The 15,799-nt window shown below is 49.1% G+C and overlaps 1 protein-coding gene across 3 annotated transcripts in view; it reads left to right on the forward strand.

Moving 5' to 3' along the window:
* The first annotated feature begins 278 nt into the window (after positions 1-278).
* The window catches only part of hdc (histidine decarboxylase), a 42,453-nt gene continuing 26,932 nt past the window's right edge, over positions 279-15,799 (forward strand). For 2 of the 3 annotated variants that reach the window (XM_073032799.1, XM_073032801.1), the window contains exons 1-5: positions 279-310; positions 5,875-6,047; positions 8,570-8,683; positions 12,506-12,628; positions 14,560-14,694. In XM_073032799.1, the coding sequence (XP_072888900.1) occupies positions 283-310; positions 5,875-6,047; positions 8,570-8,683; positions 12,506-12,628; positions 14,560-14,694 (573 nt within the window). In that variant the 5' untranslated portion in view covers positions 279-282. The remainder of the gene's footprint in view (positions 311-5,874; positions 6,048-8,569; positions 8,684-12,505; positions 12,629-14,559; positions 14,695-15,799) is intronic. The other variant, XM_073032800.1, reaches the window with a different exon arrangement.

Below are 15,799 nucleotides of genomic sequence, written 5' to 3' on the forward strand. Positions count from 1 at the left end.
AATGTTGAAGCAGACTCGACGGGCCAAATGGCCTAATTCTGGTCCAAAACCCTCCCCACTCACACCACCTGTCACCTCACCACTATCCGAGTCCCACGCCCCTTCGCCACCCAAAAAAAGTGGGACCCACGGTGAATTCCTGAACAAATCGAGGTAACAGGAAAACCCCGACACCCTCGGCCCCCCCCATGATGGGCGGGGTCGTAAATGGGCGTGGCCTGCAACGGGCGGGGCTTCCGTGCATTTAAAGAGCCCGCCGCCACATCAGGGAAGGGAGCGGCAATGGAGCTGGATGAATATCGGCGCTACGGTGAGTAACCATGCATCGTCCTAAACCCGGCGACTACCCCTGACTCTACCCCAACCGCTTGTGCAAACCCCTGAATCCGGTCCAGCGCCAACAACCGACCCAACCTCAGCGCGATCCCGAATATCCCGCAGCAGTAACCTGTCCTGTCGTTCCCAAGCCGCAAACGTTCCGAGCTGTCCCGACAGGCTGAGATGCGAAGCTGGAGTTTGATGGGAGCAAATGAGAGATTGGACTGGAACGGCTGGTCCAAGTTCGACGCGTGATTATCACCTTTGTGTGGTCTAATAGCTTGCACCTGCAGTCTCCTGAACCCTGGCTGGAACTTGTAACCGTATCCGAGACGGGGACGGGGGAGAGATGGTTGTACGAGGGACTGAGAATACACAGTTCTGGACTGGTGCTGACATAAAAAGGGACCGATAAACCATCGGGAATGCTCTCTTGCTTCCTTTCCACCTTTCTCATTCCGCCGCCTTGGTTTTTAACTCGCACCTCACCGCCTGACCCTGCACGCAGCTAGACGATGCTCTGTTGGTGACAGTTCGGCCCTTCGTGCCTAATTCTACCATTTTGTAAGATAGCGCCCAAACACCACCTTCCCCCTCGAACCGTACTCCTCGACTCTCGCAATAATGGCGAGAAGGCAGGTGTATGGATGGATTCTGTTGGAGTAGGTCATCAGGCCATCGGGTCTGCTCAGCCATTCCAGCATAGCTGATCCCGGATCCCAATCAACCCCATACACTTGGCTTCTTGCCATATCCTTTGATGCCCCGACCGATCAGGAAACGATCAACTTCCGCCTTAAATATACCCACGGACTTGGCCTTCACCACAGTCTGCAGAGCACGCGACAGATTCACTAGTCTCTGGCTATTAAAAAAAATCCTCCTTACCTCTGTTCTAAAAGGTCACCCCTCAGTTTTGAGGCTGTGCCCTGTAGCTCTGGGTACCCCCACCAAAGGAAACATCCTCTCCACATCCACCCTAACTAGTTCTTTCGACATTTGGTGGGTTTCAATGAGACCCCTGCATTCTTCTAAATTCCAGTGGGTACAGGCCCAAAGCTGCCAAACACTACTCGTATGTTAACCCCTTCATTCCTGGAATCATCCTGGTGAACCTCCTCTGGACACTCCAATGCCAACAGATCTTTTCTGAGATATGGGGCCCAAAACTTTTGACAATACTCCAAGTGCAGCTTGACAGGTATCTTATAAAGCCTCAGATTTATCACCTTGTAGCGGTGTGCTACACGCAGCGCTGAAATAACGACACGGAGTCGGTAAACTGCAGTTACAAAAAGATTTTATTCGAACTTCGCAGTCTCGCTTTAAAGCCTTCCTGATCCCGCCCTCCCCGGGCGCAGATGCCGTAGGGGGCGCGTATTCACAGTCCCGTCGCACGCGCGGATGCCGTAGGGGGCGCGTGTTCACAGTCCCGTCGCACGCGCGGATGCCGTAGGGGGCGCGTGTTCACAGTCCCGTCGCACGCGCGGATGCCGTAGGGGGCGCGTGTTCACAGTCCCGTCGCACGCGCGGATGCCGTAGGGGGCGCGTGTTCACAGTCCCGTCGCACGCGCGGATGCCGTAGGGGGCGCGTGTTCACAGTCCCGTCGCACGCGCGGATGCCGTAGGGGGCGCGTGTTCACAGTCCCGTCGCACGCGCGGATGCCGTAGGGGGCGCGTGTTCACAGTCCCGTCGCACGCGCGGATGCCGTAGGGGGCGCGTATTCACAGTCCCGTCGCACGCGCGGATGCCGTAGGGGGCGCGTATTCACAGTCCCGCGCGGGCTTTTCCCCTTGCTGGTGAGGCAGACTTGGCGCCCTTTTGGGACTGGCCTTTATGCCGGCGCGCTGGCTATTTGTGAGCTGGTTCGAGTGCGCTTGGAAGTGGGTCGCCACAACCTTGCTTTTATATTCAATTCCCCATTGAAATAAATGCCAGCATTGTATTTGCCTTCTTTACCACAGAGTTGACCTGTAAATTAACCTTCTGTCTTGCATGAGGAAGCCTAAGTCCCACTGCACCTAGGATGTTTGAACTTTCTCCCCATATAGATAATAGTCCACACCCCTGAGGAACACCACTAGTCACTGGCAACCAGAAAAGACCCCTTTTATTCCCACTCACTGCCTCCTGCCTCTCGGCCATTCCTCATCCATGCCAGTATCTTTCCTTAGCAGGATTTTATCTTGCTAAGCAGCCTCATGTGGCTCCTTATCAAATTCTTTCTGAAAATCCAAGTAAATGACATCACCTCTCCTTTGTCTGCCCTGCTTGTTACTTCCTCAAAGAACTCTAACAGGTTTGTCAAGAAAATTTCCCTTTAGAGAAACTATGCTGACTTTGACTTGTTTTATCATTAGTGCACCTTATAACCCTTGCCTAGTACTTTTACCTTTGTAATAGCAATGGCACCCACATGGACACATACGGACCTCTGGCACACTGCTTGTGTCTTTCATAGTGAAGACAGATGCAAAGCATCTATTAAGTTCATCGGCCAATTCTTTTTCCCTCAATACTACCTCACCAGCATCATCTTCCAGTGGTCCGATATCAACTCTCAACTCCCTTTTACTTTTTGTATAACTGGAAAAAAGCTTTATATTATTGGCTAGTTTGTCTTGTATTCCACCTTTTCCCTTTAAAAACTTCCCAATCATCCACCTTGCCACACTCACTTTTGCTACCTAATATGCCCTTTTCTAGGCTTTATTCAGTCTTTAACTTCTCTTGTCAGCCACAGTTGCCTACCCCTGCCATTGAGAAGTACTTTTTCTGTGGGACATATCTATCCTACGACTTGTGAACTATTTCCTAAAACTTCAGTCATCTCTGCTGTGTTGTCATACTCGCCAGTATCCCACTCCAATCCACCTGGGCAAGTTCCTCTCTTATGCCTCTGTAATTCCCTTTATTCCATGGCAATACTGATACATGTGACTTCTGCTTCTCCCTCTCAAAATGTAGTATGAATTCAATCATATTTATGATCACTGCCTCCTATGAATTCCTTTACATTAAGCTCCCTAATAAGATCTGAGTTATTACACAACACCCAATCTAAGGTGGTCTTTCCCTGAGTCAGCTCTACCATTTGATCATGGCTGATTTATTTTCAACTCAATTCTCCCACCTCTCTCTGATCCTTAACCCATTTACCTGTTAAGCACCTATCAAGCTCTACCTTAAGTACAGCCAATGACTTTGTCTCCACAGCTCTCTGTGGCAATGAATTCCACAGATTCACCACCCTCTGGCTAAAGAAAGTCCTCCTTATCTCCATTCTGAAGGGATGTCTCTTTATTCTAAGGCTATGCTCTTAGATCCTAGAATTTCACGCTGATGGAAACATTTTCTCCACATTCACTCTATCCAGGCTTTAGGTGTTCAGTAGGTTTCAATAATATCCCCTCACCCCCATCCTCTGAACTCAACAGGACTGGGGATACCAAACACTGCCCCAGGTTGTTCTTGTGAACCTCCTCTGGACCCTCTCCAGGGACAGAACAGATAGGGGTCCAAAATTCTCAACACTCCCCAAGTTCTGGGTGAAGCAATTTCTTCTGTCAGGGCATCCAGTGGTTTTGAGACTGACCCTCTGCACTCACCATCTCCTGTGAGACCTTCTACTTATAACTTTTAACATTCTTCTAAAGGGCCAATCTTCTTCATTTTCCCCCTTCAGATAAACCCCTCCCCAGTGAACCTTCACAACAGTCTCTCTATTGAAAGTACATTCTTGCTAAGGATGTGAGACAAGACCTTCTCCAATATTCACAGCACTTGTCTTGCAGCTGAAGTGGACAAGAATGGACACCAGCTGATAGAGATGATAGCAAGTGAACTAGTTGTATGTATGACCAGGACATTAGACTGAGTTTTTTTGGGACAATGCAAATTCCATTTCCACACAAAGTCCCACATGGAAGTTTGGTCCAGAAGGTTTAGTTGTTTGGCATTCAGGATTAATTAATAAATTGCATTCAACATTGTCTTAGCGAGAGAGTGGTAGTAAATGGCTTCCTCTCTGAATGGAGGCTTGTGATTAGTGGTGTGCCACAGGGATCGGTGCTGGCTCCATTGTTGTTTGTCATCTGTATCAACTATCTGTATTGTAATGTAGTAAACTGGATCAGGAAATTTGTGGATGATACCAAAATTGGAGGTGTAGTGGACAGCAAGGAAGTCTATCAAAACTTGCAGAGGGATCTGGACCAGCCGGAAAAATGGGCTGAAAATGGCAGATGGAATTTAATGCAGATGAGTGTGAGGTGTTGTACTTCAGTAGGACCAACCAGGGTAGATCCTGAATGGTAAACAGTAAGGTACTTGGGAATGTAGTAGAATAAAGGGAACTTGGAATACAGATCTAGAATTCCTTGAAAGTGATGACACGAGTAGTTACACCTCATAAATCAAAATATTGTGTACAGGAGTTGGATGTGGTGAACATCATTTTGCTATGTCCCATAACAAGCAGCACAGAGTGGATGAATCATAAACATGTTGATTTTACTTGCTCCTATGTTTTGTGATCTTGTGGTGATGGGCGAGTCCAGGTGTGGAGGAAGGTGGGTGGGGTGGGGGGGGGGGTTTAGTTGGTGTTGATTGTGGGAGGGGAGGGTTGGGATAGTGAAGCATTGAGGGGAGGGAAGGTGGTTGGGGTGGGGAGTGGGTTTGGTACTGGCTGTGGGGCAGGGAGGGGAGGGAAGGTGGGTGGGATGGGGGGGATTAGTTGGTGTTGATTGTGGGAGGAGGGGATGAAGGCATCCAGGGGAGGGAAGTTGGCTGGGGTGGGGAGTGGATTTGGCATTGGCTGTGGGGCAGTGAGGGGAGGGAAGGTGGGTGGGATGGGGAGTGGATTTGGCACTGGCTGTGGGGCAGGGAGGGAAGGTGGGTGGGATGGGGGGGATTAGTTGGTGTTGATTGTGGGAGGAGGGGATGAAGGCATCCAGGGGAGGGAAGTTGGCTGGGGTGGGGAGTGGATTTGGCATTGGCTGTGGGGCAGTGAGGGGAGGGAAGGTGGGTGGGATGGGGAGTGGATTTGGCACTGGCTGTGGGGCAGGGAGGGAAGGTGGGTGGGATGGGGGGGATTAGTTGGTGTTGATTGTGGGAGGAGGGGATGAAGGCATCCAGGGGAGGGAAGTTGGCTGGGGTGGGGAGTGGATTTGGCATTGGCTGTGGGGCAGTGAGGGGAGGGAAGGTGGGTGGGGTGGGGAGTGGATTTGGCACTGGCTGTGGGGCAGGGAGGGAAGGTGGGTGGGATGGGGGTTAGTTGGTGTTGATTGTGGGAGGGGGAGGGTTGGGATAGTGAAGCATTGAGGGGAGGGAAGTTGGCTGGGGTGGGGAGTGGATTTGGCACTGGCTGTGGGACAGTGAGGGGAGGGAAGGTGGGTGGGGTGGGGAGTGGGTTTGGCACTGGCTGTGGGACAGGGAGTATTGTGGTGGTAGAAGAGTGCTAGGTGGTGGCTGGGATGAGAGTGAGTTAGCTGAAACAGGAGAGTTGGAGCCTTTGGTAAGACAGTCCCAGTGAACGAGCCCCACTGTCTTGGCAGGGAAGGAGTTGGTGGACTACATTGCGGAATACCTGAGAACGGTGCGCCAGCGCCGCGTTTTCCCGGATGTGAAGCCCGGGTTCCTGCGGCCCCTGATCCCGATGTCTGCTCCCCAGGACCCCGAGAGCTGGAGTAGCATCTTTGCCGACATTGAGAGGGTCATTATGCCTGGGGTAAGAAAATCCTCCCAAACAGTCACCCACTCCCAGGATCCAGACTCTCTCTCAGCCCCCACTGTTTCCGTTTCCACAAAAGGTTCCTCTCTCTGCTACCACCGTCCCGGTGGAGTTGGCGCCCTGTCTTGGTGGGGGTGTGGTTTGCAATGTCCACCAGCTGCTGCTCTGCCGTAAACACCCCCCACCATTGGGTAACACACTCGAAATGCTGGAGGAACTCAGCAGGCCAGGCAGCATCTATGGAAAAAAGTACAGTCGACGTTTCAAGCCGAGACCCTTCGGCAGGTCTGGAGAAAGAAAATGATGAGGAGTGGAGTTAGAAAGGAGGGTGAGGGGAGGAAGAAACACAAGGTGATGGGAGAAACTGAGGGGTGAGGGAGGGTGAAGTAACGAGCTGGGAAGTTGATAGGTGAACGATTTACAGGGCTGGAGAAGGGGGAATCTGATAGGAGAGAACAGAAGGCCATGGAAGTAAGAAAAGGGGGAGGAGCAGCAGAGGGAGGCGATGGGTAGGCAAGGAGATAAGGTGAGAGAGGCAAAAGGGGATGGGGAATGGTGAATGGGACATTACCGGAAGGTCGAGAAATCAATATTTATACCATCAGGTTGGAGGCTACCCAAATGGAATACAGTATAAGGCGTTGCTCCTCCAGCCCGAGTGTGGCCTCATCACAACAGTAGAGGAGGCCATGGATTGACATGTCAGAATGGGAATGGGAAGTGGAATTCAAATGGATGGCCACTGGGAGATCCCACCTTCTTTTTGGTGAATGGAGCATAGGTGCCCGGTGAAACAGTCACCCAATCTACGTTGGGTCTCACCAATGTACAGGAGGCTACACCCGGAGCACTGGACACAGTAAATGACCCCAACAGACTTACAGGTGAAATGTCGCCTCACTTGAAAGGACTTTTTAGGGCCCTGAATGGTAGAGAGGGAGGAGGTATTGAGGCAAGTTCTGCTTGCAAGGATAAGTGCCAGGATGGGGAGGGACAGATAGACAAGGGAGCAATCCCTGCAAAATGTGGGGTGGTGGGGAGACGATGTGCTGGGTGCTGGGATCCCTTTGGGGATGGTAAAAGTCCTGTATGTAGAGACTGCTTGGGTGGAAGGTGAGGACAAGAGGAACCCTATCCTTGCTGTGGTGGTGGGAGGATGGGGTGAGGGTAGGCATGCGTGAAATTGAGGAGATGCGGTTGAGGGCAGTGTTGATGGTGGAGGAAGGGAAGTCACTTTCTTTGAAGAAGGAGGACATCTCCTTGGTTCTCGAATGAAAAGCGTTGTCCTGTGAACAGATGTGGCGGTGATAAAGGAATTGAGAGAAACAGAAGGGCTTTTTACAAATAACAGTGTGGGAAGAGGTATAGTCCAGGTAGCTGTGAAAGTCAGTGGGTTTATAATAGAATCAGTAGATAACTGTATACAGAGATGGAGACAGTGAGATCAAGAAAGGGGAGGGAGGTGTCAGCAATGGACCAGGTAAATTTGAGGGCAGGGTGGAAGTTGGAGGCAAGGTTGATGAAGTTGACGAGCTCGGCATGGGTGCAGAAAGCAGCACCAATGGAGTTGTCAATGTAGCGTCGGAAACGTTGGGGAGTGATACCAGTGTAGGCTTGGAACATGGACTGTTCCATGTAGCTGACAAACAGGCAGGCGTAGCCGGGACCCATGTGAGTGCCCATGGCCACATCTTTTGTTTGAAGGAAGTGTGAGGAACCAAAGGAGAAATTGAGAGTGAGGACAAGTTCTGCTGGGCGGAGGTGAGTATTGGTGGAGGGGAACTGGTTGGGCCTGATGTCCAGGAGGAAACAGAAAGCTTTGGGGCTTTCCTGGTGGGGGATGGAGGTGTATAAGAACTGGACATCCAGAGTGAAGATAAGATGATGGGGGCCAGGGAATCCACTGTGTGAAGTGCCATGGATGTAGGTAGGAAGGTACTGAAGCAGTGGGGGATAAAGCTGAGGCGAGGTATGCTGATATGAGTTCAGTGGGACAGGAACAAGGAGAAACAATGGGTCTACTTGGACAGGCTGGTTTGTGGATCTTGGGTAGGAGGTAGAAACAGGAGGTGCAGGGTGAAGGAACGATGAGGTTGTTGGCAGTGGATGGGAGATCTCCAGAGTTAATGCGGTTGGTGATGGTGTGGGAGACAATGGCCTGGTGGTCCTTAGTGGGATCCTGTTCGAGAGGTAAATTACAGGGGGTGTCTGACAGATGTCACTGGGCTCAGCAAGGTGGAGGTCAGTCGGGGGGGGGGGTTGGGTTGCACTGTAGTAGTCTTCCAATAAGACCCTCTCCCACCACTTGGTGGCCGGGGGCTGTTAGCAGACTCCAGGCGGCAGGGGTTTGGTGGATTCTAGGCGCTGGGGACGGGGGGAGGCTGTTAGTGGGCTCCAGGTGGCAGGGGAGTTGGTGGACTCTCCTCACTGGGGGAATTGGTGAGCTCCAAGCAGTGGGGTTAGCAGATTCTGGGCAAGGGGGTGCTGGCAGACTCTAACCCTCCCATGTCCCGCTACAGCTCGTCCACTGGCAAAGCCCGCACATGCACGCTTACTTCCCGGCTCTCTGCTCCTGGCCGTCGCTGCTTGGGGACATGTTGTCGGATGCCATGAACTGCTTGGGATTCACCTGGGTAAGAAGCGCAGCCACTCAGTAAAGTGTGGATTCCAGGCGGTGAGGGAGGGCTTTGGCCTCAGAACCCATGGGCCAGGGAGGGGAACCCACAGAAAACATTGGCCCAAATGGTGACCCCAGTCGTGTAGTTAGATCCTGTCTGGGGTATTTGTAAATATTTTTAACCTCTCCCTGCTTCTTTCTGAGGCTCCTACCTGCTCTAGGATCACTACCATCCTGGAACTCAAGGAAAAGAAGGCAATTTGCTTGAAAGACTACTGTCCATTGACAGGGTGGTTTGGAAGGTGTATGGTGTGTTGGTCTTCACAACTCGGGGATGGTGGTGGGGGCTGAGTTCAAGAGCCGTCAGTTAATGTTGCAGCTCTATAAAACCTTAGACCACACTTGTAGTTGGACGATCAACATCAGTGCTGTGTAAAAAGAGCTACCTTTTAATCAAGAGGGTGGTTGAGATTTAAAAAGCAGAGCTTCGTGGCAGTTTTCTCTACGTTGGACAATCAATGTAGTAGAGGCAGGTTCGGTATTGTCATTTAAAGTAAAATTGGATAGGTATATGGACAGGAAAGGAATGGAGGGTTATGGGCTGAGTGCGGGTCAGTGGGACTAGCTGAGAGTAAGCGTTTGGCACGGACTAGAAGGGCCGAGATGCCCTGTTTCCGTGCTGTAATTGTTATATGGTTATAATGTCAAGGCTGCGTAACAAGAGCTAACTTTTAATTAACACACACAGAAAATGCTGGAGGAGCTCTGTAGGCCAGGTAACATCCCTGGAAAAGAGTACAGTCGATGTTTTGGGCAGAGACCCTTCATCAGGACTGGAGACAGGTCAACGAGAGATTTATTAGAAAGGGCCGATTTAAAAATAGCTCCAGTACAAGTAGAACGCTGATTCTTGTGAGTGCGCCAGTCTTCAGAGTGGCTTTGGCTCGTCAGGCTTGGGTGAGGTAATGATTCTTGTCAATTACTTTTTGCTCTTATTTGTTCATTCCTCATCTGCAGTTGAATGAGAATGGCTCCAGGGCAGTGTTTTGTACTGTATGGGGTGTGGGGAGTCTGGGAGAGCTCCAGTCTCATGGATAAACACCTGCACCAGGTGTACTGAGCTACAGCTCCTCAGAGAATGTACTAAGGAACTGGAGCTGCAGCTCGGTGACCTCCGACTCATAAAGGAGAACGAGGAGGCGAAAGATGAGCTACAGCGAGGTAGTCCCTAGGATATTGTCAGGAGAAGGAAGGGAAATTTACAACCAGTGCAGAGTACACCTGTGGCCATTCTCTTCCATAAGAATAATACAACTTTAGGTACTATTGTGGGGGACCACCATCTGGGGGAGCTACAGTGTCTGGTGCTTTGACTCAAAGAAAGGGAGGTGAAGAGGACTGCAGTGTTGATAGGAGTAGTCAGAGGAACAGAGATGAGGTTCTGTGGGCACAATAAAGAGACCCAGATGGTATGTTGCCTCCCTGGTGCCAGGGTAGTGCTGAGGAAGCAATGTGATTGCAGCAGGGCTTAAACAAAAAAGTGGCAGATGGAATACAGTATTGGGAAATGTATGATAATGCACAATGTAATGAAGGGGTTAACATAAGAGGAGTGTTTGATAGCCTTGGGCCTGTACTCACTGGAACTTAGAAGAATGCAGGGGGATCTCATTAAAACCTACAGAATGTTGAAAGGACTAGATAGAGTGGATGTGGAGAGGATGTTTCCCGTTGTGGGGGTGTCCAGAACTAGAGAGCTCAGACTCAAAATTGAGGGGTGACCTTTTAGAATTTTTTTAACCAGAGAGTAGTGAATCTGTGGAATGCTCTGCCACAGACTGCGGTGCAGGCCAAGACCGTGGGTATATTTAAACAAAAACTGATAGTTTCACAATTAGTTAGGGCATCAAAGGTTATGGTGGAGCAGGCTCAGTGGATTGAATGGCCTACTTCTACTCTTGTGTCTTATGGCCTTATTCTCAAGGATGAGGGTGAGCAGCCAGAAGTGGCACCAGTGACAGGTAGACAAGATGAGGAGATCCTGAAGAGAGATTTTGGGGAGCTAGATAGGAAGATAAAAAGCAGGACCTCCAGGGTAGTAATCTCTGGATTGCAGCCTGTGCCACATGCCAGTGAGGGTAAGAATAAGATGATTTAGCAGGTGAATACGTGGCTGAGGAACTGGTGCAGGGATAGGGGTTCAGATTAAAGGATCATTGGGAGCTCTTCTGGGGAAGGTGCGACCGGTACAAAAGGGACGGGTTACACCTAAACGCTGGGGAACCAATATCCTTGCGGGCAGGTTGGCTAGAGATGTACGGGTGGGTTTAAACTAATTTGGTAGGGATCGGGAACTGAAGGTGATGTAGTTGGTTTACAAACAGAGGCAATGTGTAGTGAGACCCCTGGCAAGGAGAGGCTGATGATGGGGCTAAATTGCAGTCAATAGGATGCATTGCAACATCAAGCGGACAAAATCGAAAAGGGAAAATACAAGACTGAAGGTGTTGTATTTGAATATGCGCAGTATATGGAATAAGGTAAATGAACTTGTAGCATAGTTATAGATTGGCATGTATGATATTGTAGGCATCACTGAATCATGGCTGAAAGAAGATTATAGCTGGGAGCTTAAAGTCCAAGGATACATTGTATTGAAAGGACAGGGCAGGAAGGCAAAGGGGGTGGCGTTGTTCTGTTGATTTAAAAAAAAAAATTAAATCCCATCATTAGAAAGAGGGGACATAGGGTTGGAAGGTATTAAATCATGTGAATAAAACTAAGGAACTGCAAGAGCTAAGGGCAAAACTGTATATAACTCCTGATAGGTAGATTGGGAAAAATCAGGTTGGTGCTTGATTCCAAGAGGGGACTTTCTACAATACCTAAAAGATGGCTTTTTGGAGCAGCTTGTGGTTGAGCTCACTGGGTGATCAGCTATTCTGGATTGGGTGCTGTACAATGAACCGGAATTGATAAGAGAGCTTAAAGTAAAAGAACCCTCAGGGAAAGTCATCATAATATGATTGAATTCACCATGAAATTTGAGAAGGAGAAGTTAAAGTCAGATGTATCTGTAAAATAAAAGGAATTACAGAGGCTTGAGAGAGAAGTTGGCCAGAATTGATTGGAAAAGAACACTGGTAGGGCTGACAGAAGAGCAGCAATGGCTGGAATTTCTGGAAGTAATTCAGAAGGCACAGGATATATACATCCCAAAGAGGAAGAAGTATTCTAAAGGTAAGATGACACAATTGTGGCTAATAAGAGAAGTCAAAGCCAACATAAAAGTCAAAGAGGGCATAAAATAGAGCAAAACTTAAAGGGAAGTTAGAGGATTGGGAAGCTTTTAAAAACCATTAGAAAGCAACTAAACAAATAATTAAGAAGATAAAGATGGAACATGAAAGTAAGCTAGCCAATAATATTAAAGAGGATTCCAAAAGTTTCTTCAGATACACAAAGTATAAATGAGAGGTGAGTGTGGATATTGGACTGCAGGAAGACGATGCTGGAGAGGTGGTAATGGGGGGGACAATGAAATGGCAGATGAACTGAATAAATATTTTGCATCAGTCTTTACTGTGGAAGACACTAGCAGTATGGTGGAAGTTCCAAGTGTCAGAGGTCATGAAGTGTGTGAAGTTACTGTTTCTAGGGGCAAGGATCTTGGGGAAACTGAAAGGTCTGAAGGTAGATAAGGCACCTGGACCAGAGGGTGTACACCCCAGGGTTTTGAAAGAGGTGGTTGAAGAGATTATGGAGACATTGGGGGGCGGGGTGTCTCTCTCTCTCTCTCTCTCTCTCTCTCTCTCATTGTCTGATTTTTGATTTGCAGGCCTCTAATCCCATCTGTACCGAGCTGGAGATGTGTGTGTTGGATTGGCTGGCAACCATGCTGGGTCTCCCCAGTCAGTTCCTGCACTATCACCCTGAGAGCCATGGAGGGGGAGTGCTGCAGGTACCTCAGCTCCAACCTGTCTCCTCTACAGTGCTGACAAACATTCTTCAGTCTTGTTCACAGGCCCTCTTCCTGTGTCAGTCCTCTGGGAGACTGCAGGCTGGCCCCACATTGATAAACGTTCCATTCACTCAGACTGCTGTGGAACTTGGTGCAGAGAGTGGATCGGTGGAGAAGGGTTTCTGCCTCTCGGCCTTTCTCTGCTCCCACATTTCACAATGTGAGCTGGACACTTTGCACCCACAGTTGCTGGTGCTATCTCGGACTCACTGCTGATGAGTGGGTGAAGATGTAAGCACTGGAGACTCTGGGGCCAGGGTGGACTGTCTAATGTCCTGACAAATGGACTTCTACAGCCAGTACCTTTTCCTGAGAATGAGGCAGAACTTTCCATTAAATTCCTGTCCATGGTTTAACAGCAAATTCAACAGCCCAATTGTCCAGCATAATGGAACTGCATGGGTAAGAGGAGGCCATTTGGCCACTTATGCTCATGTTGGTCACAATCCCATTTCGCAACTCTTGGTTCACAGCTGTCCGGGACAGGGCTGTTCAAAACCCTGTGCCAGCACAGTTTATTGACCTCCCACTCTTAACAGTGTGAGTTCCAGACTGCTAATACCTCTCAAATGTTCTAGTCTGTGTGAACCGTCTCTGCAGAGTCCTCACACCGGAGTAGTGCATGGTCTGACCAGTGCAGTGTTCAGTACTTGTCTGATACACTTGCTCTTGTATTCTGTGGCCAGCCGCCTTAACCATGTTCTGCACCTAACCCTGTTACCGTGGGATTCTCCATATTTCTCAGTATCCTGCCTCCATGCCTGGTCTTCCACTCCCTACTAAACTCTATTTACTACCTGGAGCCCATTTCATTGGTATGTCGATATCTTCCAGTAACTGCAAAGCTATTTCCTCAGATGGCCAAGTTTAGGTGTATTCCTTTTCATGACTCTAGTTGTATAAACTATTGATTATCAGCTGGGACAGCAGAGAACCTGTAAATCCCCAGAGCTCACAGCCTCCCATCACTAAAATTCACCTTTCCTCCTTTAGCAGTTGTACAGAACAGAAACAGATCACTCAGCCCAACGTTTCAATGCTGGCCTTTCTTACCCATCCCTTTTCCCATTACAAGGTCTGAATCTTTCTGCCTTGTCTGTTCACATATCTGTCGGATATCGTAACTGTACCACTTCTGCCACGTTCCAGAGAAGAATCACTTTTGTTCCCTTTAAATTCTCTTTACGACTCCTTTGTCTCACCTTAAACCATTGACCTTTTGTTTTTGATGTCTCTACCATTGGGGAAAATGATTTTTGACTTTCTACTCTTGACTACCAAGGTGTTTCCGTTCATCAACATTTCTTGGTGCCTTCTTGTTGACTGGGTACACCTTGCCCCTCTATGACCTTTCGTTGACTGGGTAAGTCTTGCCCCTCCCTGACTTCTCCAAAATGCACCTATTCACACTTGCCCATCTGCCAACACTCCATCTGATCTGCATCGTGCTGTAGCTTCGGACAATAGTTTGGTACACCTCTGTCAAATCTCTCCTCATTCTTCAATGCTCTAGGGAATAAAGTCCTAACCTATTCAATCTTTCTTTATAACTCAAGTCCTCAAGTTCTGGCAACATCTTCTGCAGACTGTCAGGCTTATTGATATCTGGAATTGCTGAAATGATTTTCATTTAAATCTGATACATTGGATCCTACCAAACATTTTGCTTAAAATCTACACAGCAGATTTGTCAGCAGAGTGAAAACGCACACCGAGAGGAAAGTTGTTATTGAGTGTCTGAGTCTGAATTGGTGCAGAGATCAGTACTGGTAATTAGGGCATGTGCTGAAGCTGAAAGCACTGTCAGAATCTTGTTACTAAATGTGAGTGTGCCGAGCCATGTGTTAACCTGGGGTTTTTATCCACGGTAGAGCACGGTCAGCGAGTCAACACTGATTGCTATGCTGGCTGCAAGAAAAGCCAAGATCGCTCAGCTAAAGAGCAGTGAGCCGAACACCGATGATGCTGTGCTCACCTCCCGTCTTGTGGCATATGCCTCGGACCAGGTAAGATCTGCCCTTATCACCCATTTGATCTTCTCCCTGTACTCGAGGAGTCAGACTGCGTCAACAGCAAACTTGGTGCAATTATTCCAACTTCATTCACTGAGCTGCCGGTACAGGGGCTGCTCGTGTTGTGTAGTTCTGCAGTTGTGCTTTGATAGAGGTATACAAAATCATGAGGGGTATAGATAAGGTAAATGCAAACAGGCTTTTCTCATTGAGGGTGGGTGAGACTACAAGTAGAGGTCATGGGTTAAGGGTGAAGGGTAAAAGAGGAACATGAGGGAGAATTTCTTCACTCAGAAGGTCGTGAGAGAGTGGAACAAGCTGCCAGTGGAAGTGGTGGATGTGGGTTTGATTGTATCATTTAAGGGAAGTTTGGATAAGTACATGGATGGGAGAGATGTGGTTCAGGTGCAGGCTGATGGGAGTAGACTGATTAATAGGTCAGCACAGACTAGATTGGTCAAAAGGCCTGTTTCTGTGCTGTACTTCTCCATGACCACAGGCTGCACTCTCCTGTTATTGGAGTCAAGGAGGAATTCAAACATTCATGTCAGGAGCAGGAGCAGCATTCCTGAATCCCGGAAAACCACATGCAAGTGGAGCAGCAATGGTGGCAAGTTGTGTGGAGGAAGTAACCAAATACCGAGAGCCAGGAATCTGAGGATGTTTGTCTCTCATCCCTGTGCTTGGCCTGCTTCTCTTTAAACCAGAGCTTCCCAACCTCAGTTAATGGTGGGGGTCCATGAAGAAAAAAGTTTGGGAACCCCTTCCTTTAAACAAAATCTCACTGATAAAATGCCCAGCCCTTCATGTCCCTGTAATCCTGTTCAGCCCTACAACCCTCCGAAATCTCTCAGATCTCCAGGTTTGGATGTGTGTTCATCACCACTCTCCGTCACTGCCCCGACAGTAACCTCTCCTTCATCGCCACTCTCCGTCACTGCCCCGACAGTAACCTCTCCTTCATTGCCGCTCTCCGTCACTGCCCCGACAGTAACCTCTCCTTCATCACCGCTCTCCGTCACTGCCCCGACAGTAACCTCTCCTTCATCGCCGCTCTCCGTCACTGCCCCGACAGTAACCTCTCCTTCATCGCCGCTCT

This window comes from Hemitrygon akajei, chromosome 30 (genome assembly GCF_048418815.1).
Source record: "Hemitrygon akajei chromosome 30, sHemAka1.3, whole genome shotgun sequence".
In the NCBI taxonomy this organism is placed as follows: Eukaryota; Metazoa; Chordata; class Chondrichthyes; order Myliobatiformes; family Dasyatidae; genus Hemitrygon; species Hemitrygon akajei.